The sequence below is a fragment of the Phoca vitulina genome, unplaced genomic scaffold, assembly GCF_004348235.1.
Source record: "Phoca vitulina isolate PV1807 unplaced genomic scaffold, GSC_HSeal_1.0 scaffold22, whole genome shotgun sequence".
In the NCBI taxonomy this organism is placed as follows: domain Eukaryota; kingdom Metazoa; phylum Chordata; class Mammalia; order Carnivora; family Phocidae; genus Phoca; species Phoca vitulina.
Window position 1 is genome coordinate 5339132 of NW_022589725.1, and position 22997 is coordinate 5362128.

The window sequence follows — 22997 nt, forward strand, 5'->3', positions numbered from 1 at the left end:
ATAAGTCACTAGAGGAACATTCCAGAAAGTCTCCCCACAGGATCTAGTAAAGTAGGGGAGCATCCCCGATTAAAGGGGTATGTGGACTTTGGGGGATCCACGCTGACTGGTTCCTGTAGGTTAAGAAGAATGTGATTTCTTTAAGGGAACAGAGCAAGAGGGTTTATATAGGAATATCTTTGCTTAAAGCCTTTTTCTTTAAAGTCATTGTTTTCTTACATACTAAATTATTTTCTCCCTTATTTTAAAAGCACCTGTATCTGTACATTAGTAATAATACACTAGTAATAATTTTCAACAGAGTCCTATTTTAAATTTTTTTTTTTAAGATTTTTTTTTTTTTTTTTTTTTGCGAGAGAGACAATGAGAGAGAGAGAGCATGAGAGGGAGGAGGGTCAGAGGGAGAAGCAGACTCCCTGCTGAGCAGGGAGCCTGATGTGGGACTCGATCCCGGGACTCCAGGATCATGACCTGAGCCGAAGGCAGTCGCTTAACCAACTGAGCCACCCAGGCGCCCCAACAGAGTCCTATTTTGAAGGGCTTAGCCTAAGTGCAGCTGTAGGAATTTTGTAGGTAAGCTGTGATGTGTATTTTTCTGAAAGATCATGGACAGATTTCACTTACTTACCTCCAAATATCAATGATGTAATTGGGGATATGTTGTTAATTTCACATGCAAGTGGTTTAGTTTTAGTTAATAACGTATTTCAAGTATAAACTATGTTGTAGTACTCCAAAGTAGAATTACCAAAGACTAAAACTGTTCAGAAAAGTTACAATCTCAAAATTCTCATTTGTAACTGTAGCTATAGCTAGGAATGTTTTAACTTTTAAGACTGTAAACTGTTAATTTAGGGGCTCAATTTGCTATAAGCAAAATAACCAAGTCTGTGTCCAAATAATATAAAGCCTAAATAAATAGAATTTTTGGATGGGAAGTTTCCACACCTGAAGATTTAAATCTTCCCCTGATTAATTGAAATCTCAATGGGATTTTAAGAGAACTTGACAAATTGATTCTAAAGTTATACAGAATAGTGAATAAGGTAGAGTAGATGAGACGTTTTTGAAAAATAATTCCCTAATCTGATAAAAGGATATAATAATTTAAAAATTGGATTTTATTGCAGTGCTAGACAGTCCAGTGGAACAGAATGAAGAATCTAAATAGAGCTCCATGGATATATTGAAATTTAGTATGTGATAAATATGGCGTTTCCTATCAGTAGAGAAAAGATCAATTATATTTGGAAATCAGTATTTTATATGGGAAAATATGTTTATGGGATATTTAAGAAATTTGCAGTTTTGATTTTACAGGCTTTTTGCCTTATACTGACTCTAGGAACTAATCAGCAAAATATTTGACCCACTGTACTTTCCTGAGCTGATGCTACATGCACAAAGAAATAACAAAAATTATCTGTAGAAGCCAAAACACCTGACTACTATTGGTTTGCAGGGAGATGGAAGTGTAAGTGAGAGTGGCATCCAGGAGTCTGGGTAAAACAGTACCAAGATTGTAGGTGGGTCTGTTTCTCTTCTTCATTAATTACTTACAAATTTTATAGAGATGTTCTTAGTTTAGTTTGGTGAAAGCTAGAAAATATAGGTGCTTGCCTTATATCAGAGGTGTGTGTGTGTGTTTTACACACCTTACTCAGATCATAGTAACTGCAGCTTGAAGCCAGCCAGCTTTAGGACAGTGTTTTGAGATTTGCTACCTTCCCCATTCTTATCCTGTATCCCTATTTGTGTTACGCTCCTCAAACACCATTCTCTGTGTTTTGTTCTGTCTGCCTTCCTCCACCAGGAGAGGCCTGCTTCAGACTCCTGGCAGAAACTGGAGAAGTCTCGAGAGTATAAGAACAGTAACCAGCTCCGGGAGTACCAGCTAGAGGGGATGAACTGGCTTCTTTTTAACTGGTATAACAGGTGAGGAACCAGAACCAGGGTTGTCTTCACGGACAGTTATCCCCCCATGTGTTTGTACTGGAGTTAAACTGTCGCCCGAGCCTGCTTAGAACAGCAGTAGCTAGCAAGGTGATGAGAGAGTGGAACCTAGCCGTAGGTTTAGGGTAGTAATCTTTGTATATGAGGCATGCCAAGACTCCACGTCAGGTGATTCTCCAACCACAAGGAATGATTTTAGACATTGTTGACTTTATGCTTCTTTTTTCTTTGCCATTCTAGCCAAAAGGTTAGGCCCAACCTAGATGAAACAAAATCCAAAAGATCGTTCTAAGTCTTTAGCAAAAATTGGCTCTAAAAGGAAACATCTGGATTGTAGCCCCAACTCCGCTACTTATTTGTGAGCCCTGGATATTCTAGGCTGGGGCTGTACCACTCGGTTTTGGACTCTTCATGCTTCAGTTGCCATCAGAATCTAGATGAAACAGGTGAAATTTGAGATTTTTCTAACATTCTAGAGTATACCCCTAGTATGGATTCTAGAGACAGCAGGCTGTAGTGGAGAACACACAAGATGGGGCCCTGGTGACCTGTGTCCTGGCATAGTCTGTGCCACTTACAGAGCTTGGGCCAGAAAGCTCCCCTAAGCTTTTCAGTGCCCACCTGTGCAGCGAGGAGCGAGACTGCTCTGTGCAGTCTGGGATTCTGGATCACCAGGACAGACCAACATTTTTACTCTGATAAGAAATTTATTGTGTGGGTTAAAAGTTCACCCTCGATGACACAAATAGTGGACAGTGAAAACCATGTAACTTATCTTTTTATTTTTGCCTTGACTTCCATAAAGTTTGTCAGGTACAGAAATTGGCTTAGGTTTGAGGCATATTTTTTTTTCTCCTTGTGTCTCACTGTTATTTTAATTTTTAGTATTTTCAGTTTATAGCGTATGGACCTCTTTCCTGTATTTTCTCTCAAGTTGCCGTAATTCCTTTTCGGAAGTAGGCAGGGTGTGAATCGTAAGAATAAAAACGTGCCTCAGTTGCATCTCTGGAAAATGCCAATAAGGCCCTTCACTGATGACCTTACAGGTCAGGGTGTGCTTCCGAAGTGTCTTTTGAGTTCTACCCAACCTCTACCACTTCCCGTATCGATGATGAATTATCTGTATTTCTTACTCTCTGCAGAAAAAACTGTATTTTGGCTGATGAGATGGGCCTCGGGAAAACCATCCAGTCCATCACATTTCTCTCCGAGATATTCCTCCGGGGAATCCACGGCCCATTCCTCATCATCGCCCCGCTCTCCACCATCACGAACTGGGAGCGGGAGTTCCGGACGTGGACAGAGATGAATGCCATCGTGTACCATGGCAGCCAGATCAGCAGGCAGATGATCCAGCAGTATGAGATGGTGTACAGAGACGCACAGGTGAGCCTTGCACAGGTCTCAGAGATCTGGTGACGGCCTGATGTCATCGTTCAGAACAGCCTTTCTGTCACTTGCCCTCAGGAGTTTTAATGCCCTGCACCTTGGGTTACCGTTGACTGATTTTGTAGAGTCTTCTGTTTCTTGAGGCAGACTTCTTGCTTCTCCTTGGTAGTTTAGTTTGTGATAAAACATAGGATTTGTAGGGCATGTTTTCCACTCTCTGGAATATGCCAGAGGCTCTATCCTTTGTAGGATACTGAAAGCTTGGCTTCTTGGTTGGCTTATGAAGTTGCTTTGACATGCAGAAGACTTTATCTGACTTGTTATATGGCTCAGTAAAAAAAGTGAGTGGAAGAATTAGTGTACAGAGGATGGGTTCCTAGGGAGTTTGGAGAGGAGGTTAACACATTTGATAGGGAAGGATAAAGGGAAGACAGGATTTAAATTGTTAAAAGCACAATAGACTGTGGGGGTTTGGGGGCTTTTGTTACTTATAATCACTCTACTGAGTGTGCTTGTAAGCTTGTCCTGGCCACTGGTTTTTATAATCAAGCAAGGTGAAAATTAAATGACTCCAACCAGAGGAAAGCCAGTGCTCCTGCCCCAGGCATTTCATTAACAGCAAAAGCAGACACTTGGAAGAACTTTAAGATGTGCTCGAACATGATGCAGCTCTGCTCTTTAATGGCAACACTAAGATAGGTAAAAGACAAAGATGTGTCCTGCCCGGTAGCTCTTGTCCTGGGTGAATCAGGAGCAGGGCTTTGAACCTGTGCTAGAACCCCAGGTCGAAGGTGAAATTAACCATATCTGAAAAGGAGCAAAGAAGGTCTCCTTGGGTGTTCAGGCTCTGTGTGGTTGAGACCGGTCCTGGCTGGGAACGTGTGAATCAGTACCCATCTGCTTTCCTTACCATGGCAATTAATAAATAAAAAGCTTCCTTGCTGTGTCTTCCGTATTTGCTCATATGTCTCACCATTGTGAGGGCCCGTGTCTCTTACTTCTGTTTATCGATGTAATGAGGTCTCTCTCTTGTCTAAATAGCTGGTTCATCCTTATATTCTCTCTCTTCCCAAACGAGGAAGTACCATGCTTACTGGCTTCCCTTACCTAGGCCCTGCCATCTTATGGTGCTGCCTCCTCTGCTCCTGCTGGGAACGCATCAGCTGTATTCTGTAGTCATGACATAAAGCTTCACCTTCCGTTGTGTCACCCTCAGGGAAACCCCCTTTCAGGAGTCTTCAAGTTCCATGTTGTCATCACAACGTTTGAGATGATACTGGCAGACTGCCCAGAGCTGAAAAAGATTCACTGGAGCTGTGTGATAATTGACGAAGCCCACAGATTGAAGAACAGGAACTGCAAACTTCTGGAGGGTCTAAAGCTCATGGCCCTGGTGAGAGCTAGCAAGCTCTTTACATTGACACCGGTTCCATCTACTCCCTATGGAAGCATTCTGTAGCCATTCTGCATGTAGCTTACTTGTGCATGGTCTGTTTATTCTGAGTTTTCTTTTTGCCATCTCTATCTGTGACAGTGCAGGAATCAAAAGGGTTTTTGTTACAAACTGAGTCAACAGTTTGACCTTTGCCACAGATAGATTCCCAAGGGGACCCAGGGTAGTCTTAAATACCATGAAATTTGTGACCTGGAAATGTAAGGTGTTTCGGCTTGTTTCCAAGACCCTGAATGATCTGGTACCAGGGATGACAGCCTTGGCACAGTGCCCAGTACGTAGAGGTAGTAATAATGAATGGACGGATGTTGCTTGCACTAATGTGAAATTGCCGCTGGAATCAGTGATGTGAAAGGAACGTTGATCTATTAATCGACCGTACCTGCCCTGAAACAGCAGCATCCTGTCTTTTCATAAAAGCAAAACCGAGTCTCCCCAAAGTGAGTACAGAATGCCCTGTCTTCAAAAGCATACTGTTTTGGTGGCTCAACACTGCTTATCATGTACTATTGTGCAGGAACACAAAGTGCTGCTCACTGGGACACCCTTGCAGAACTCTGTGGAGGAGCTCTTCAGCTTGCTGAATTTTCTGGAGCCATCACAATTTCCTTCAGAGACTGCTTTCTTGGAGGAATTTGGAGATCTGAAAACAGAGGAACAGGTAAACGGGCCTGAAGGACTGAGGAGACAATGTGATGATTACCTTTACCGTCAGGGACAGAACAAGTTGTTGTGGGGACAGGCATTAGCAAGTTCTCACATTCTTGCTAAAATGAGCATTACCTCCTTTATTTAACTTGTTTGTCTATGTTGAGGAGGGTAAATTGATTATTAGGAGTTCCTGTTACTCCGGAGGTATAAATGAATCCGTATCCACGATAATCCTGTGTTAGCATATCAGGCCTCTTCCCTTCGTTGATCTCACGTGTGAGGTCAGTGATTTTGTTCCGTCCTGAACTCCGGAGTGTGATGCCTTCCTCTGCTTTCTTCATCCTTCATCCTTCCTCCTACGTAATCGGCAACACGTTCCCAGGCTCATCTTCTTGAGTACAACAAACTACACAGGTAGTGAGGAAAAGAAGACAGTCATATACTAGAATAGTTGGTAAGTCTAGTTTTGTCCAAATCAACCAGATTTCCCGGTTTTCAAAGATCTAGTCCTGAGTCTAGCTTATTGGACTAAAAGCTAATTCAGAACAGCCAACAGTAATAAGTATGTATGGTGGGTAGAAATCTTGACTAGAAATTACAGAAATAAGCCAGGCAAGTTTAAATGCCATAACAGGAACAAATAATAGAATTGGGGATTTTAGAAGAGAGAAGGTCACCTCTGTTTGGGGATCAGGAAAGCCTTCATGGAGAGAGAACAATTTGGAAATGGACTTTGCAAGGTGGGTACATTTTTAGTCGTGGAGAGAGAAAAGATGGTGACTCCTTTGCACAGGAGAAAAAATACCTGGCATAATCAGCCATGGAATTTATTCAGGTGTAGGGAATCATCTGGTTGAGCTGGGAACCGGGTTGATGAATTGTGGAGTATGAGGCCAGAGGGGTAAGGGTTATATTGTAGGAAGGTCTTGGAAGATGGCTTGAAGAATTTGGGAGGTATTAGGGAAGCAATGCAAGGCTTTGATTGCAGGAATGACATAATTAGTTCTGCTAAATTAACCTAGCAATGGTGTGAGAATGGGTTGGGGCAGAGAATTGGGGGACTGACAAGGTTTGGGAATTTCACTAACGTGTCAGGAGTATACTCTGTGGTTCAAGTCTGTTTGTTTCTACTTCTGTGGCAAGTCAGACTTTCAGGGCAGTGAAGAATCAAACTTCATTCCACTTCTCTACGTTTGCAGTATCTATTGATCTTTCAAAAGCCAGCTCCCAAACCTCTCTTCATTTTTGGACCATTAGCAAAGTGTCCTCTTCTCCCGTTGCACTTATTTTGTGGTATGCATTTTTTCTTCTTCCTAGACAATGACCTCCCTGAGGACAAGGCCCACCTCTTCTCCAAAGTTGTGTTTGTTGTATTGACCAGCACAGTGTCTGGCATGTAGTATACTAAATGATTCAAGGTATGAACCAAGTGAAGGGCAAAGCTGAACCCAGCATGTGGCAGATTGGCATTTGTCCATATCTTTAATAATTATCTAGTTGTGTCTTTTATCTTTGGGATCTTATATAGTCATTCCTAGTCCACTTGGGAGATAGATTCCTAAGTATCATGGTTGGTAAAATCAAGGTCCCATGAATGGGTTAGATTTAGGATTGGGGTTAGTTAGGAGAAAACCACAAAAATGGCATCAAATGTGTATATTTTGAGTCACAGGAAATAAAAGTTCCAGAACGCATCAGCTTCCAAAGTGAAGCATATTCATCATTGTTTAAAATCTGCTCTGATAACTCTACTAAATCACTGTCTGTAAGTCACTTTATATTTTTTTCAGGAGGCATTGACACTGCACACAACTTATTTATGCAGAATGTACCCCCTTTTAAAACATTTTTTTTTTTTTTTAAGATTTTATCTATTAGAAAGCATGAGCAGGGGGGCGGGGCAGTGGGAGAGGGAGAAGCAGACTCCCTGCTGAGCAAGGAGCTCAACATGGGGCTCATTCCCAGGACATCTGGACCATGACCTGAGCCGAAGGCAGACACTTCACTGATTGAGCCACCCAGGCGCCCTGAAACATTTTTGAACAGCCCTTTATGACTTAAAACTCGATCTTTTGCACTTACCCTTCCTTATTTTATGTTCCCAGCAGGATTAATCTTATTGGTATCCTGTTATAGCTCAGGGTTAGGTCAGATGCCTTGATTTTGAATCCCTTTTCTGTCGTTGTCTTCTTGGGAGAGGGAGCAAGTCACCTTGCCAGTGCAGTCAGGTGAGTAGAGATCTGCTGTCCAGGTCCGGGCTGTTAGGAGAAGAACAGACAAATCATAGCAAAGACTACTGTCAGTTCAAAGTGCCCCTGATGTGACAGCCTGCATGATGGCATGGGAGACATCGTCTTACAACATTAACTCTCTACATGCTGCTACTCCAAACATGTTTGCTGGCGTTACTTAGAAGCTGTAGGAGGGGTCCGCTTCTTGCCTCTACTTCTTTTTTTTTTTAAATCTGAGATATGTTTGACATAGAACTTTAGTTTCAGGTGTGTGTGGTAATGATTCAATGTAAGTACATATTATAAAACGATCACCGTACTAAGTCTAGTTAACATCTGTCACACACAGAGCTATAGTTTCTTTTTCTAGTGATGAGAACTTCTAAGATCTCCTCTCTTAGCAGCTGTCAAATATACAGTATTATTATTTTTTTCAAATATACAGTATTATTAACTGTAGTCAGTATGTCCTAAATTATATTCTTGGGACTTATTTTATAACTGAAAGTTTTCACCCCTTTTGAGCCCCCTTCACACATTTCGCCTACCCCCAAATTGCTTTTTACTTTGTTCTCTCAGCATCTAAGTCTCCCCTTTGTAATATGTCACTTGTCCCTCCTCACATAGCTGAAGTTGTCCTCAGGTCATTGCTGCACCATGTGTGCATGATAGAGCGAGAGGGATTTGTTTTTGCCGTCCTAGAGAGTAGGTACTGTCTTTTTTATCTTTCTATAGTTCTAGAACCTAGGTTCTCAGTGACTACTTGGGAATTAAAACCAGATCCCTTTTTTCGTTGAGGTCCAATTATAAACTCCCCATGTTCAGGGATTAGTCATGATCTTTCATTCAGTCTACTCCCACAGTACTGTGATTAGGTGCTCAGGATAGTGTAGTGAAGGTTGGACTACTCCAGTAATCAATCATTAAAATCAGATATGGGTAGGTGAACAGGTCTCATTTCCCCGGACAGGTGAAGAAACTGCAATCTATCCTAAAACCCATGATGCTTCGGCGGCTGAAAGATGATGTGGAAAAGAACCTTGCTCCCAAACAAGAGACGATCATTGAAGTAGAGCTGACCAATATCCAGAAAAAGTACTACCGTGCTATCCTGGAGAAGAACTTTTCCTTCCTGACCAAGGGGGCAAATCAGCACAACATGCCCAATCTCATCAACACCATGATGGAGCTGAGAAAGTGCTGTAACCATCCCTACCTGATCAATGGTGAGTTTGGGAAGCAGGGAGCAACTCGGGCCTGCCGTGGCCTCTGCCAAAAGCTAATGATGACCAACAGTCCTATGTATTGAGTTACATTAAATGGGAGGATGTATGTATGCTCACCTTTTTATGATGTATGAAACTGAGGCTCAGAGAGGTTGGTGGATCTGGGTAAGCCATCCAGTAGTGAGTGCACAGAGCTAAGCTCTCTACCAACTCTCTGCCATCAGAAGATGGGCAGCACTCTTCAGTCTGCTACCCTTTATTTACCTGTAGGCTGGCCCATACCGTGCCCTTTGGGACAGGGAATTGTATTACTTAGCTGAATAAATGATCGTGATGCAATCCGCAGGTAAGTTAACAGTTAACTGTACTAACCAGAGAACGCGTCAGAAGCTTTTTTACAATAAAATTTTCTGATAAAATTTTAAATCAAAATGTGGCTTGGATTTGCTAATAGCTAGTTTTTATGATGTCAAGAGGTGTGTCTTTTTGTCACATTTCTCTGGAGGTGTCTTTACTTGATGAGTCAGCTTGGTATCTAGAGCTCTCTCTCTACTTGGTGAGGCCTCCCAGCAAAGCAGAGCCCCTCCGTTCTCTGCACAGTGGCCGTGCTGCTGCTGCAGAGTCCTCTGCTGAGGGCGCAGACCGGCTGTGCACACACAGCGTCGCCTCACTGCACTGCTGTCCGGATCTAGGAGCTCACTTCATTTTTTTTAGGATCTGTAAAGCAGGGAGCAGCTTTTACCCTCAGAGTTTGTTCAAGGAATAGTTTTGTTCCGTTCCTTTCCAGGGGCAGAGGAGAAAATTCTGGAAGATTTCCGGAAAACCCACAGCCCTGATGCCCCCGACTTTCAGCTGCAGGCCATGATTCAAGCAGCAGGGAAGCTGGTGCTGATTGATAAACTGCTCCCTAAGCTGATTGCAGGTGGTCACAAAGTACTCATCTTCTCCCAGATGGTGCGCTGTCTCGATATCCTGGAAGATTATCTCATCCAGAGAAGGTGAGAACTTGTCTCAGAGCTGTGCATCAGATGCTGCAGGCAGTTCTTTTTTGGGTACCTTTTTGATTCATCTAAAAATTATGCTTTAACAACAACAAAGCATTCAAACATGGAGAAAAGTAATCTCCTCCTAAAGGTTGATTGAAATTCAGAGTTAAATCCTGTGACCAAGTAGGCCCAATTTTAACTGCCTAAAGTTAATTTCACAGGCCATGATGTAGAGCCCTTGCTTTGCTTAAAAAGGAAATGCTACATGTTTATATTCTCTTTAGTTGTAAGAAACAGAATTCAAAAGCATTAGAGAAGGTTAAGAAAACAATGCATTTGCCTTTTTTTTTTTTTCCCTTAATAATGATGGAGAAATACATCCTGGAAAGCATCACTATATCAAGTTGCTAAAAGAGTATAAGCTGACAGCTCACAAAAAAAGAATTGGGGATACTTTATGTCCTTTCTCCGCAAACCCTCTAAGGTTTTATGATAACGAGCTATGGCATTCCAGTCTATTTTCTTGTTCATACTCCTATAATTCCTTGAGCCTAAGTTCCATCACTCACGCAGGTGAAAAGTCTGTGGTGTTATGTTATATGGGTTGTTATGTATTCTGTGTGGGCACTACATTTGTTACTTTATACAGCGAACCTTATGTTTCCAGTCACTGGGCTACATCAACAATCCAAAGATGATAAATGGATTTTTAAGACTTTATGCAATGGTAAAAAAATTTTCAAGGTCATAGAAGCTATTAGTTTAAGCATTGAAAAGTTTAAAGGAAAGCTTTGGTTTCATAAAGTAATCATAGCAAATCACAGTTGTCTTAAATATTCTGATCCTTGAAAATTCTGTTTGCTATTGTAACATATAATTTATAGAAGGAGTATTAAAAGAAGTGACAGATTCAACTATGGGATATGCTGACATTTAATGTTACATAAATAATTCTCCAAAATCAAATTTGACAATAAAAAAATTTCTCAGAGTCCTATAGTGGAGGTCTTTAGGTAGAGAATTCTTGACTTATATTATTTTTTTCTTTGAGGAAGGTATAATGAGTAAATCAAAACTAGTTAAAGCAGTTTCATATTTTATAAATTTACTCTAGATTAGGAACCCATTGCCAGAACACTTGCTTCTTATAAATACGTTATCTGACTCTTCAAAATACATACAACTACTAGTTCGCAGTTTTTGTTTTTTAAAGAACCCCCCAAAATGAGTAACAGTGTAATTAACAGACTTTTACCAAGTACAGATGTCTCTATTTAGCTCCTTTTTATCCTATTTGTCCATCTCATCTATTGCTCATTTTGTTTTCAAATTATTTAAATATTAAATTTCTCTTGAAAATACAGACATAAATAACCCCACCGCTGGCTCCAGGCTCCCACTCGTACTCAGGGGGTTGTCTTTTTCATTTTGTGCATACAGACATTTAGTTTTGTTGTCCATTTGTTTATATTTCTACATTCTACTTTGTAGTTCACCTTTTTATTTAATATATCATGATTTTTTTTTAAACTTATTTTCTAAACCATAATTTTGATGGTACTCTGCCTCATAGGTTGTTCTCAGTTTTTCAGGATTTTAAGGAACTCTGTAGTTATCTCTTTAGGATCATTGTGAATGTTTCCAGTTATTTCCTTAGGATAAATTTTTATGTACAATTTTAAAAGCACTTGATACTTATTTCCAAAACACCCTCTAGAAAGATGTTGCTTTTATGCAGTGCTTTCACTTTCAGCAGTGCTTCCCCGCCCATACTCTGATCAGTAATGTTTTTGCCACTTAATCTTAGCTCATCCAATGAGCCAAAATTATGGTCTTTTGTTTTAAGTTGTATTTCTGGGTAATAATGAGAGTATTTTCCATATATTTTAGCTGTTTATAGTTTTGTGTGCATGAACTGCTTATTCATGTTCTTCCTCCATTTTCTGTTGCTCTTTGCCTTTTTATTATAAGAATGATTTGTTTACTTAAGAATATAGCATAAATACTTCCCCAGTGTGTTGTTTTTGACTTTTTGTTTATGGGTATGGGTTTTGTTTATCTTATTTTTAGAAGTTTCAAGTTTTATAATAGTCAAAACTCGCATTCTTAAAACTCTTAAAACAGCTTTCAATAAACTTAAATGCTTATATATGCTTAAATTTAAAGTTAAATGCTTAAACTAATAGGCTTAAAAAGGCTTCCCCTATCTTTCAACCACACACTCATATAAATACTCTTAAGTATTTTCTTTACACTTTTTTTGTAAACCCAAACCCAGCTGCATCCAACAGGGTTCTTCTGGCCTTAATATCATTGTTACTTTTCTCTTTTTAATTTAGTTTTTATTTCCAGCAAAGTTATACACGCACATTTTTTTTTTTTTTTAAGATTTTATTTATTTGACAGAGACACAGCGAGAGAGGGAACACAAGCAGGGGGAGTGGGAGAGAGAGGAAGCACGCTTCCTGCCGAGCAGGGAGCCCGATGAGGGGCTCGATCCCAGGACCCTGGGATCATGACCTGAGCCGAAGGCAGACGCTTAACAACTGAGCCACTCAGGCGCCCCCACACACACATTTTAAAGAGCCAAACTATTTCGTTAGACTTTCAAAAAATGCCTCTCCTGATAGCACCCTTCCCACCCAGCCCCAATTTTCCCAGCCTCAACAACTATTACTTTAAACTGTTTTTATGCTGTTATTTTGAGTATTTATAGCTATACCTAAAAAATGTTAGTAGTAGTAGTAATTTCTTGATGATTTTTAATTTTAGGTATTACCTGTTCCCACTATGGACGATGAGCATTTGTCTTCTCTCATTGCCCCTCATCACCACCACATGACTTACGCAAATGCTAAGTGACAGCCCAGCCATCTAGTATGCTGTTGACAGTTTTTTTCTCCCACAGTTTTTAGTTTCCCTGAAACTAAAAATTATCTTTTTATTTGATTGCCTATTTTTCTATTTCCTTAGTATAATTTCAGCTCCAAAACGTACCCTGGTTGGCTAAATCTCCTCTTGTTACAGTCAGGCGCGTTCGCTGCATCTGCTCGGGGCCACATGGGCGCCCCTCTCCGGCCAGGTGCTCTTCCCTCCTGGTACACGCCGCCACCTGTGCTCTCCCTGCCTTCATCACATGACAAGTGTCTTCCCTTTTCTCTTGAATGAAATCTCCTTGGTGGATCCCATGGACAGCTTCAGGGGGCTTCTGAGGAAGGGTGGATGATGAGTGAATGTGGACCCTCCCTCCCTGGAATGTTTTCAGTCTGCTCTCATTCTTGAGTAACCGTTTGGCTGAGTTTGGGATTCTAGGTTAGAAATAATTTCCCCACAGAATTTTGAGGGTTTGGTCCCCTGTCTTCTAGTTTCCATGGTTGCTGCTTAGAAGCTCAAAGGCCTTGTGCTTCCTGGTCTGTGTATGTGACATGTTTTTCTGTTCAGAAGCTTTGATTTACCCTCTTTGTCCCAGTGCTGTGGAATTATACACTGAACTGTCCTAGTATGGGGTCCGTTGAACCGGATACTGAGCAGGTCTTTCTCATCTGAAATCTGTGTTCCTTCAGTTCTGGGGAATTTGTATTTTATCTTCCATTTTAAAACTTCTTGTTCTGTTTTCTCTTTGTGGAATTCCTGTTATTTGTATGTCAGACCTTCTGGACCAGTCACCTGATTTTCTTTCCTTTCCATCTTACTATGTTTTGCTACACCTCTGGTGGAATTCTTTCTCGTACTCTGTCCTCCCACTTTAGCCCCTAGGTTTTCATTATGTAATTATATTTTCAATTTCCTAGAACATTTTCTTCTCTAATTTTTCAATTTTTGTAGCATTCAACTGGTTGTTTCATAGGTGCATTGTCTGCCTTTCTAAGATGAATCATTATAGAGGTGGTTTTTGTTTTCTCCAAGTCAGATTTTTTTCTTTTTGTTCGTTTATATCCCTTTCATGTTAGAATTCTAGGTTGGCCTTTTTTCTCCTTTCGACACTTTAAATGTTACTCCACTGTGTTCTGGCCCCATGGTTTCTGACAAGATCTGCAGTCATTTATGTCCCTCTTTCCCCTGTATGTAATGTGTTGTTTTACTAAGATTTTAATTTTTTATTTTCAGCAGTGATGTGTGGCATTCATCCTGTGCAGATTTCATTGAGCTTCTTAAATTTGTACATGTTTATCTTTCATCCAGCTTTGAAGTGCTGGGTCAATATTCCTTCAGTTTCTTTTTTCCTTTTGCCCCATTCTTCTATTTCTTTGTGAGACTCCAGTCACCTGTATGTTTGACCTTCTCGTATTGTTCCACTTTCCATGGGCTCTATTCTTTTATTTGTCTCAGTGTGTGTTTTTCTTTCGTCTTTTGTTTTATCTGTCTTCTGGCACTCTGACTCTTTTCTCAGTCATTTCCGCCGAGCTTATAACTATGCCCATTCAGTGCTTTCCATATTTTAGAGATTGTGTTCGAGTTCTAAGCTTTCCACGTGATTCTTACTTTTGTGTTCCTTTGCTGTGATTGCCTGTCTTTTCTTTATTACATACATTCCTTCACTGAGCGTAATTACAATAGCTGCTTTAATTATAACATTTTAGATGTGACACCTGTTGATTGCCTTTTCCCTTAATAATGGGTCACATTTCTCCTGTTTCTTCACACAATTTTGTTGCATAATTTTGGGGTTCCCTGAACATTGTCAATATTTTGTTGTGGAGATTCAGGATTCTGTTCGGTTGCTGTGAAGATGGCGAGTTTTATTTGGAGGCAGGTAACTGGCTGAGAGTCCGAATGCGCTTCCTGTCCGTGTCCGGTCAGCGGCGTGTGTGAGTGGAGAGGTCAGCCAGGCTTCAGCAGAGTCTTGCGCCAGAGCCTCGTGTCTCTGCTTTCTACAGATCCCCGCTCACCCTCTGGCAGTCCTGGTTGCCCCACACTCCTTCCTCCGGTGCCTCTGGTGCCTCTGGGCTGAAAGACAGGGGCTTTTTATCCACGTCGGCTGCGTGTACCTCTGCCGCCCTAACGGTGGCTTCCCCTCGGGCCAAAACTGCAAGTTTCTGTTCCTCTCCAAAATCTGCCTTCTTGCCTCAACTCTCCAGTGCCCTCAGATCGGTTTTTCTCTTCATCCGTGGGTTTTTTATTTTGTGTTTTGTATTTTGCCCATTTTCTGGTGGTTACTTGCTGGAGGGTTGGTGTGTGAGGGCCTTCCCGGTCTGTACCGGAAGCAGAGCCTCGGTGACTCATCCTGTGTGTGAACACTGTCCGTTTAGCTACACCGTCTCATTGGGGAACGTCCAGTGTCTGTATTTCAGGGTGTCTCTCTTCCTCTCTTCTGCCTAGAGGGTGGGAATTTGATTGTACTGGGAGCCGACTGGGGGGAAGGGCTAGAGAGAAGTAACTGTGGTTGGTATCCCTGGGGTAGAGCGCAGTACAGGTCTCCTGTTTTACCCTCTTCGAGGCTGGGGTCGGTGATCTGTAGGCTGATACTTGCACAGATATTCAGCCAGTTCCTCTGTTTTAGACTCTGCATCCCCATTTTCAGGGTTACCTGGTGCCACCAATGCCTGATCCCTTTGGATATTCTGCAGTATTGAGTTCTTTCTTTCTTTCTTCCTTCCTTCCTTCCTTCCTTCTTTCTTTTCTTTTCTTTTCTTTTCTTTCCTTTTCTTTTTTTAAAATAGGCTTCATGCCCAGCGTGGAGCCCAGCACAGGGCTTGAACTCATGACCCCTGAGATCAAGAGTCAGATGCTTAACCAACTGAGCCCCCCAAGCACCCCTTGAATTAAGTTTTTTCTCACCTGAGAGTCTTTAACTGGATTTCTTTGATTTTTTTTTTAATTTTACATTTGAATCTTAGTCTTTCTGTAATTTTGGCAAATGGTATATAATGGGGATCTAATTTATTTCCAAATGTGTCTGATTTTTTATTTATTAAATAGTACATCTTTTCCTCCATTCATATAAAACACTGCCCATAAAATATACTTATTATCTATGCTGGTGTGTGTTTAACCTTTGTATTCTTTTGATCAGTATTTCTATTCCTTTGCTCATGTATTATTGCGGATAAACTTCAGAATTATTCTTTTTTAATCTGTCCCTGACTACAGAAAAAAATAATATATAAGTGTATGTGTATATACACAAATATGTATATTTGTATTTATACATACATATCCATTTGTTGGGATTTTGATTGGCTTTTTCACATTTAGTAGGACAGGATTGATATCTTTGTAAAACTGAAGAACCTGATATTCACTGCAGGTATTCAGGTCTTTCATATACACTGTTGATTCAGTAAATATTTATGAAGTACCTGCCTTGTGCTAGAACCTTGTAGGTGTTAAGGGACATGGTGAACCAACCAACATGGCACCTAGAGTCATGTCGCCGAGTCCTGCATATTTCTTACTCTGAGCATAATCCTAAGTATTCTGTATGTGTATGGCTATTGTGAATGGGATTTTTTTAATTCTTTTTTTTTTTTTTTAAGATTTTATTTATTTATTTGACAGAGAGAGACAAAGCGAGAGAAAGAACACAAGCAGGGGGAGTGGGAGAGGGAGAAGCAGGCTTCCCGCGGAGCAGGGAGCCCGATTCGGGGCTCGATCCCAGGACCCTGGGATCATGACCTGAGCCGAAGGCAGACGCTTAATAACTGAGCCACCCAGGCGCCCTTATTTGTTTAATTCTTTATGTTTTCCAGCTAGTTATTGCTGAGAGATGAGAAAGCTTTTCATTTCCCTTCAGGCCTTCTGAGGTCAGCATTTCCTGTTGTGCCCAAAACGCGTCACCACCCCCCTCCCCAAAACAAAGCACTCAGGTTTTCCAGGCTGCCACCTGCTTCTTGTTGAAATTTGACAGTGACTGAGAATTACAGTTTGATGAGCCACATAAACTCCCAGGGACTTTGTTCAAAATATAGTTGATGCAGAGGGTTAATTACTGCACCGATGTGTGGTGTGGAAAATTTTTTGATGTCTGATTTCTTCATTCAGACTTACTAGCCCTCAAGATTTTCTTTGTTCTCTGAGCCTCGTTGTCTCTCCAGCTGTCGGTTTGGTTTTGTTCCCGCTTAATTTCATGCCATATTCTCATACAGGGGTGAGGGCATAGCCAAAGGATTTGGCTCAGAAAGGAGGGGGTGAGGAACAGCTTAAAAGAACTCACATAATGGGATGGATTTTTAGTTTTGTGTTCTTTGAGAGCATTCCCTCAAAACTGAACAAGTAATAGAAATGAGAATTAATGTTCCAATCATCCTGCACAATTTCTCAAACTGTTTTTAGATCATAGCTGGCAAAACACTATAATTGTATGGGAATTTTCTCCCTGGGGGACTGTTGAGCTCTAGCTTCGCTATTTATTGATTTCTCCTCCTCCTTAGAGTTGTGCTAATTCCCTGCCTCCCTCGATCCATGGGCATCTCGCTCTCCTCTGATGGCTGGGGTGTCCTCTCTGTGCCTTCAGCATTAATTGTTCACATGTGTGACAGTGGGGGTGGTGACAATGCCTGTTTAATTGAATCTCAACCTTGTCCCCTGACTCCAAATCCTGTGCTGCTTGCATCCCATTACCCACACACCCAAACTTCTGAGTACCCAGTACAGACCTCAGTGCGCTGGTTTATCAAAACCATGTTGGTGCCTATAGTTTCTTCCAGCTTCCACTAGAGTTATCAGCTTCCTAAATTTACTGGTGTTTCTCATTTATCTTTAATTTTCTCTTTTAAGTGTTCAGGGCAGTCTTTCCACCCTCCTGCATTGAAGTGTAGGGTACAATACAAAGGCTATACAGCAAACTGGTTAAGAATGTGGACTTGGAGTCAAATGGGTCTCAGTTCAACTCACTCACCTGCTCAGTGACTGAGCAAATTAGTTTGCTTGTGGGGGTTTTGTTTTTGTTTTTGAAGTTTCCTCGAATGTATAATGGGGATGACAATAAAACCAGTCCTTAGGATTATCATGAGACGTAAATGGGATGGTGCATATCAAGGATGTATCACAGTGCCTGGCACAGAGCTTGACTCGTAAGAGCTTGCTGCTAATATTACTGCTGTGGCTATTAGTAATGATAATGACCATTATATCTAACTGCCTTTTGGTTTTATAGAATCCAGACATACAACCCTTTGCTTTTATCTTATGACACAGTCTCTTCCTAGTCTGCCTTTCTAAGTCACCACCTCCTGTTTTATTTACTACTGTAGTCCCACATATTATGCTTAAGTTTATTACATTAAAAAAGAAGAAAAAGGGAAAATCTACACCTGTAATTCCAGGTGTTGATGCACTGTGGCTTTGTCAAAGGAAGACAGTGTTTTCAGACTTGGTTTTTTTGGCTTTGTACGTGTCCCTTTTGAGCCTGAGTTGGTCTGGTTTCTCTACATGTTATTTCCTTGGATGGTTTCTTTACATGGATTTTCCTTTTCCTCAAGGAAGTCAGAATCCTGGAGGAAATCCTATTGCCACACTCCGTTTTCTAGAGCCAAACAGAGTCATCTACCCCTAGAGTGTCTATCCTTATTCTCTTACCAGTTATTTATCTGAGGTTTTAAAGATCTGATTTCCCAAACTGTGGGCTACTGATAAGGTTTGGTGTCAGGATCCATGTTCCTGGCTGCTGTTGGGTCCAGGGCGACTTGGTCCTTTTGTCACAAGGTTCCTTTTAGTTCTACTTTACCAACCAGTTCCTGCTTGGCGGTCAGAATTGGGCCCAGGGTAATATCCCCTTGTGAATTTATTCATTGTTAGGGTAAGTAAGAAGAGAGTAAGATGTCAGCAGCTGTCCACATTGCTACTCTATTTTAATTCTGTATTAATCACATGATTCCATCATGAAGATACCCTCTGTGTACTTTAATTGAATGGACAGCTAGTAATATGCTCTCCTTCCTTTTATCCTATCCCCTACCGTGCTTTTCACCCTTGTTTCCACACAGGTATGTGCCTTCTTAATGATAGTCAGCTTCACTTCCCCATTTTATTTCCCTCTAAAAAGTCCTCAGTTGTTGTCCCCCTGCCCCCAACACAGCTCAGAAACCTTCCTGTGGTTTCTATGCATGGCAGTGTGCTGCCTGGGAGAACTGATGGGCCGGAAATGACCAGCCCAGGTGCACAAGGCCTGCCTGTCAGTACAGTCTGCTTACCATTTTCAGGGTACCCCAGAGCAGCTACACACTGATTCGAACTTTGATTCCTTGTGAAGACCACTACTTAAAGTAGATGTTTGAGGCTCTTACTTGCTTTTCCTGGTCTTATGATTAGATTTGGTGCAAGTGAAAACTGGGAAATACTGGAGAATAAGTTGCTCAGGCTGTGGGGATTGATATTTTATGTTTACAATTCTTCTGGTCCTTAGTTTGTGGCTGATATTTTTGTTTTGGTTTGGTTTTTGTTTGCTTGTTTTGGGGGGGTACGTTTTGCAGTGCAGTCTTAGGCGTCTGCCCTGCTGCCTATATGGACGGGAGGGATTTCTCACAGACTGCTCTCAGTTGGTCCAAACTAGAAGTGAGGGATATAAGGCTGCGGGTCAACAGCTTCCTGCGTTGTTTGCTGCTCTCCATTGAAGTATGATTAACACCTGGGCTTTCGTTCGTTTGGGTCCCCTCAGATACACCTATGAGCGAATTGATGGGCGAGTACGGGGAAACCTGCGCCAGGCAGCCATCGACCGGTTCTGTAAGCCAGACTCAGACCGCTTTGTCTTTCTTCTGTGCACCAGAGCGGGAGGCCTGGGCATCAATCTCACAGCCGCCGATACCTGCATCATATTTGATTCAGACTGGAACCCACAAAATGACTTGCAGGTAACCACTAGGATGATTGCTGTTTGCCTTAGCTGCCCCTGCATCTGAGAACATCACCATGGGGCCCGGCTTGCTGTAGGGTGTCTGCCTTGCTCGTGCTGTGCTGTCAGCTGGACGGCAGGCTTAGGGCCTCGGGCAGGGGTCAACTGAATGAAAAGTCATGTCGACCTTTCCCACTAATCAGGGAGTGGTTCTTTCTTTTTGCTTTAAACCAGATGGTTTTGCACAGTGGTGGCCTCCAGATAGAGACTAGAACTACTGTTTATTTTTATTATCCAACATAAAGAAAAATATTAAGCTTAACTAGTTCTCTAATTTTTGATAATACAGAGTGATTTAGGCATTTTCACTGGTTGGTTTCTTAGATGGTCATATGTCACGTATAGTAAAGGAGATAACACAAAATTCCATTGGTGGCCAGGGTGACAGGCGCCCTCCCTCGTTCATTTGCTCTTGACTTAATGCTACATGTTAGAGTGTATATGTGCCCAATCGAATGAATTTGTGGACATATTTTTTAGTTTTAACCAAATTAAATAATGGCTGGCTTTAAAAGATTACTGTAAAGATTGGAGTTAATACAGTTTTAAAATAAGCATAAACAAGCAAGAAAATGACAGAGCTAAGAGTTCTCTGGGTCAGAGTCCTTCATCAACCCTGCTTCAAAGTAAAAACAATGGCATTCTGGCCACATTGGACAGTACATCAGCCAAAAAGATTGTGACTTGTCAAGAATACCATTTCTAGATGTACATCCATTTTCATGAACGATAAACTTCGCGCTAAGTATATATTGTATCGTGGGATATTTGCCAATACTAGGATTGCAAGTATGTAGTGGGGAGGGTGGTGGGTAGCTCAAAACCTTTTTCATGATACAGTGATTGATAAAAGCGGTGTAGAGGCTTCTGTGTCACAAACCTGAAGGAGGCCCCCCTGCGAGGGACAGCAAGTCAGCAGAGGAGCTTACACCACTTCCCACACTCGTTCTGCTTTGCCTTTTTCATTTAATGAGTTTCCAAGCAAGATTTTTTTTGAAGAAAGCAGCCCACTAGTTGAAAAAATGGCACTTTAAATTATTAAATTGGTGATAATTGGCTAAAATTCAGGGGGAGAAATCATTTGTGAAGCAAACTGTGTGGCCCTGTGTTCAACGTCCAGCATCAGAGAAAATCAGTGGACACGACTAGTGCCCCATCAGGCTTCTCTATGGTGAAGGGATATTTGGGTCAAAGGTGAGTTGCTAGATATAATGAATAATGTGCTTGACACTGGCATAAAAATAAGCAAAAACTAATATTTGATTAGGGAACTGGCAAGAACCGAACTAGGATAGTGATATAGACCAGGTGGTGGGAAGCTAGCGCCTGTTGGCTAGCCGGCTTGAAGTACTTTTACTGGACTACAGCCACACCCATCCATAATACATAATATCTCTGGTGTTGTCATGTTACAGGGGCAGGGTTGAGTATCACAACAGAGACCATAGCCCACAACATCTAAAATATCTACTATTATAGCAGAAGTTTGCTGACCCTGATACAGATGAGCTCTTAAGTCCTTGCCAACTGTGAAGTTCTGTGCTCCTTTGCAGTGCTCACCTGACTGTGAGCCTTGGTACCCAGGAGAATGATGGTGTGAGAAGCTGAAATTGGCTGGCCAATTTGAGCCCATGATGGCAAGGCACGCCTGGAGGAATTTCTAGGAGGGAAATTGGAAGCATGTGGCCAGCATTTGGAGGCAGGTCATGGTCAGGACAAGGATTTGGGGATCACCATGCTTCACCTAGGTGAAATCCTGGACATGACCAATTGCGAATAGGTGCCCATGCCAAGAGATGGAACTAGCAAGAATGAGAGTGGTGGAGCCTGGGGGGGAAGGTGAAGTCATCTGAGGGGATTGATTTGTATGCACAGCAGCCAGAGAGGATGGACGGGGCTATCCGGAATTGGGGTCTGGGGAGAAGGGAGAAGCTTTGGAAAAGCTGTTTTAAATGTCCACCGCTGGGGAGCTGGCAAGAGATGAATAAAAGGAATAGCAGCAAAGTCAGATGGAAATTGGACCACGTGAGGCTTTTAGTCCGCTGAGTCAGTTTCTGAACTTGCTGTAATGCTCGGCCTCAGTGGGGAAACAAAGACCACCAGTGCTCCGGGCCATCCAGGGTGGGAACTTGAAGCAAGGATGTGGCAGAAGGTAAATGAGTGAGGGCATCAGTGGTAGTCCCGGGTCCAAGTTAGAGTGAAAATCCCTCAACTCGTGGGCCCCCAGACTGGCCACTGGGTCTTCTAGATCTAGATCTAGATCTACTACTCTGCTTTGTTGTTGTTGTTCTTGTTGTTGTTATTTTTATGTAAAAGTTTGGTAGCTTAGAGGGAACTGTCCTCTATTTTTTGAAATGCGTGCCAGACTGGGTAGAAATGAAAGAATTGGGAAGGATAATGTTAGGGCAAGGAAATCAGATCAGTGCAGTGTTCGTGGGGAGTGGGATTGGTGGGCTGTGAAGAAGACGTGACAGAGAAAGGAAAGTGTAGTTCTGAGTCGCCCACAGAGATGGATCAAAGTTGTGTACTTGCTTGGTGTGGGGAGGAGCGTGAGGGCTGGAGGCTGCCCACAGAACAGTGCACACTCAGTACGCATGCTCCCCCTGCCACATGACCTCGTGCTGTGTGCTATAAATACAATGTGGGGAGAGAGTCTGGACACTGGGACCCCAAGACCATCATGTGGTTCCCAGGACTACAGCTAAGTTCAGCTGTGAACATCAGTCAGATGCATTCCTAACCCTAATAGTAGAAAACTTAACCAGGCTGTTCCCTGGTACTGTCCTTGCTAGTTACATCATGTTAACTTACACATAGTCATTCACACATACGTATGTAATCTAATATTTTTTGTAAAATATGAAAATTTTTTGTAAACAGTGAAAGCTTTCAGTCGTCTGTAGTCCTTTATGGTTATTGAAGAACCACAATTCCTGCTCTGATAGAGGATGGTTGTATTTCTTTTGGAAGATGGCCTTGGCACAGAACATTGATCTGTGTGTGGATTGAGATGTGTTCTGCCTGACATAAATATCAGGACCACAGAAAAAAGAATCTCATTATGAACAGGGTCTTATGCCCTACCCTAGTAGGATTTCAGCATGGCTCCAGAGGTCTGAGCTCAGATGATAGAAAATGTGTTCATTCTGGCCTCAAACAGCTTGGAAAGATCTGGTGCAGTCCATGGTTATCTCCAGGCAGGCCGGCATGGGGAAGCAGTGCCAATGCTGAGGAGCTGTTTCTTGACTGATTGAAGGCAGACCCTCTCAGAGCCTT

The 22997-nt window shown here is 41.9% G+C and overlaps 1 protein-coding gene across 2 annotated transcripts in view; it reads left to right on the top strand.

Annotated features, from left to right (window-relative positions):
* Positions 1 to 22997, top strand: part of CHD6 (chromodomain helicase DNA binding protein 6) — a 191225-nt gene that overhangs the window by 101262 nt on the left and 66966 nt on the right. For both annotated transcript variants that reach the window (XM_032419783.1, XM_032419784.1), the window contains 7 exons: positions 1814 to 1935; positions 3096 to 3339; positions 4559 to 4735; positions 5313 to 5456; positions 8648 to 8903; positions 9691 to 9901; positions 19485 to 19680. In XM_032419783.1, coding sequence (XP_032275674.1) covers positions 1814 to 1935; positions 3096 to 3339; positions 4559 to 4735; positions 5313 to 5456; positions 8648 to 8903; positions 9691 to 9901; positions 19485 to 19680 — 1350 coding nt within the window. The remainder of the gene's footprint in view (positions 1 to 1813; positions 1936 to 3095; positions 3340 to 4558; positions 4736 to 5312; positions 5457 to 8647; positions 8904 to 9690; positions 9902 to 19484; positions 19681 to 22997) is intronic.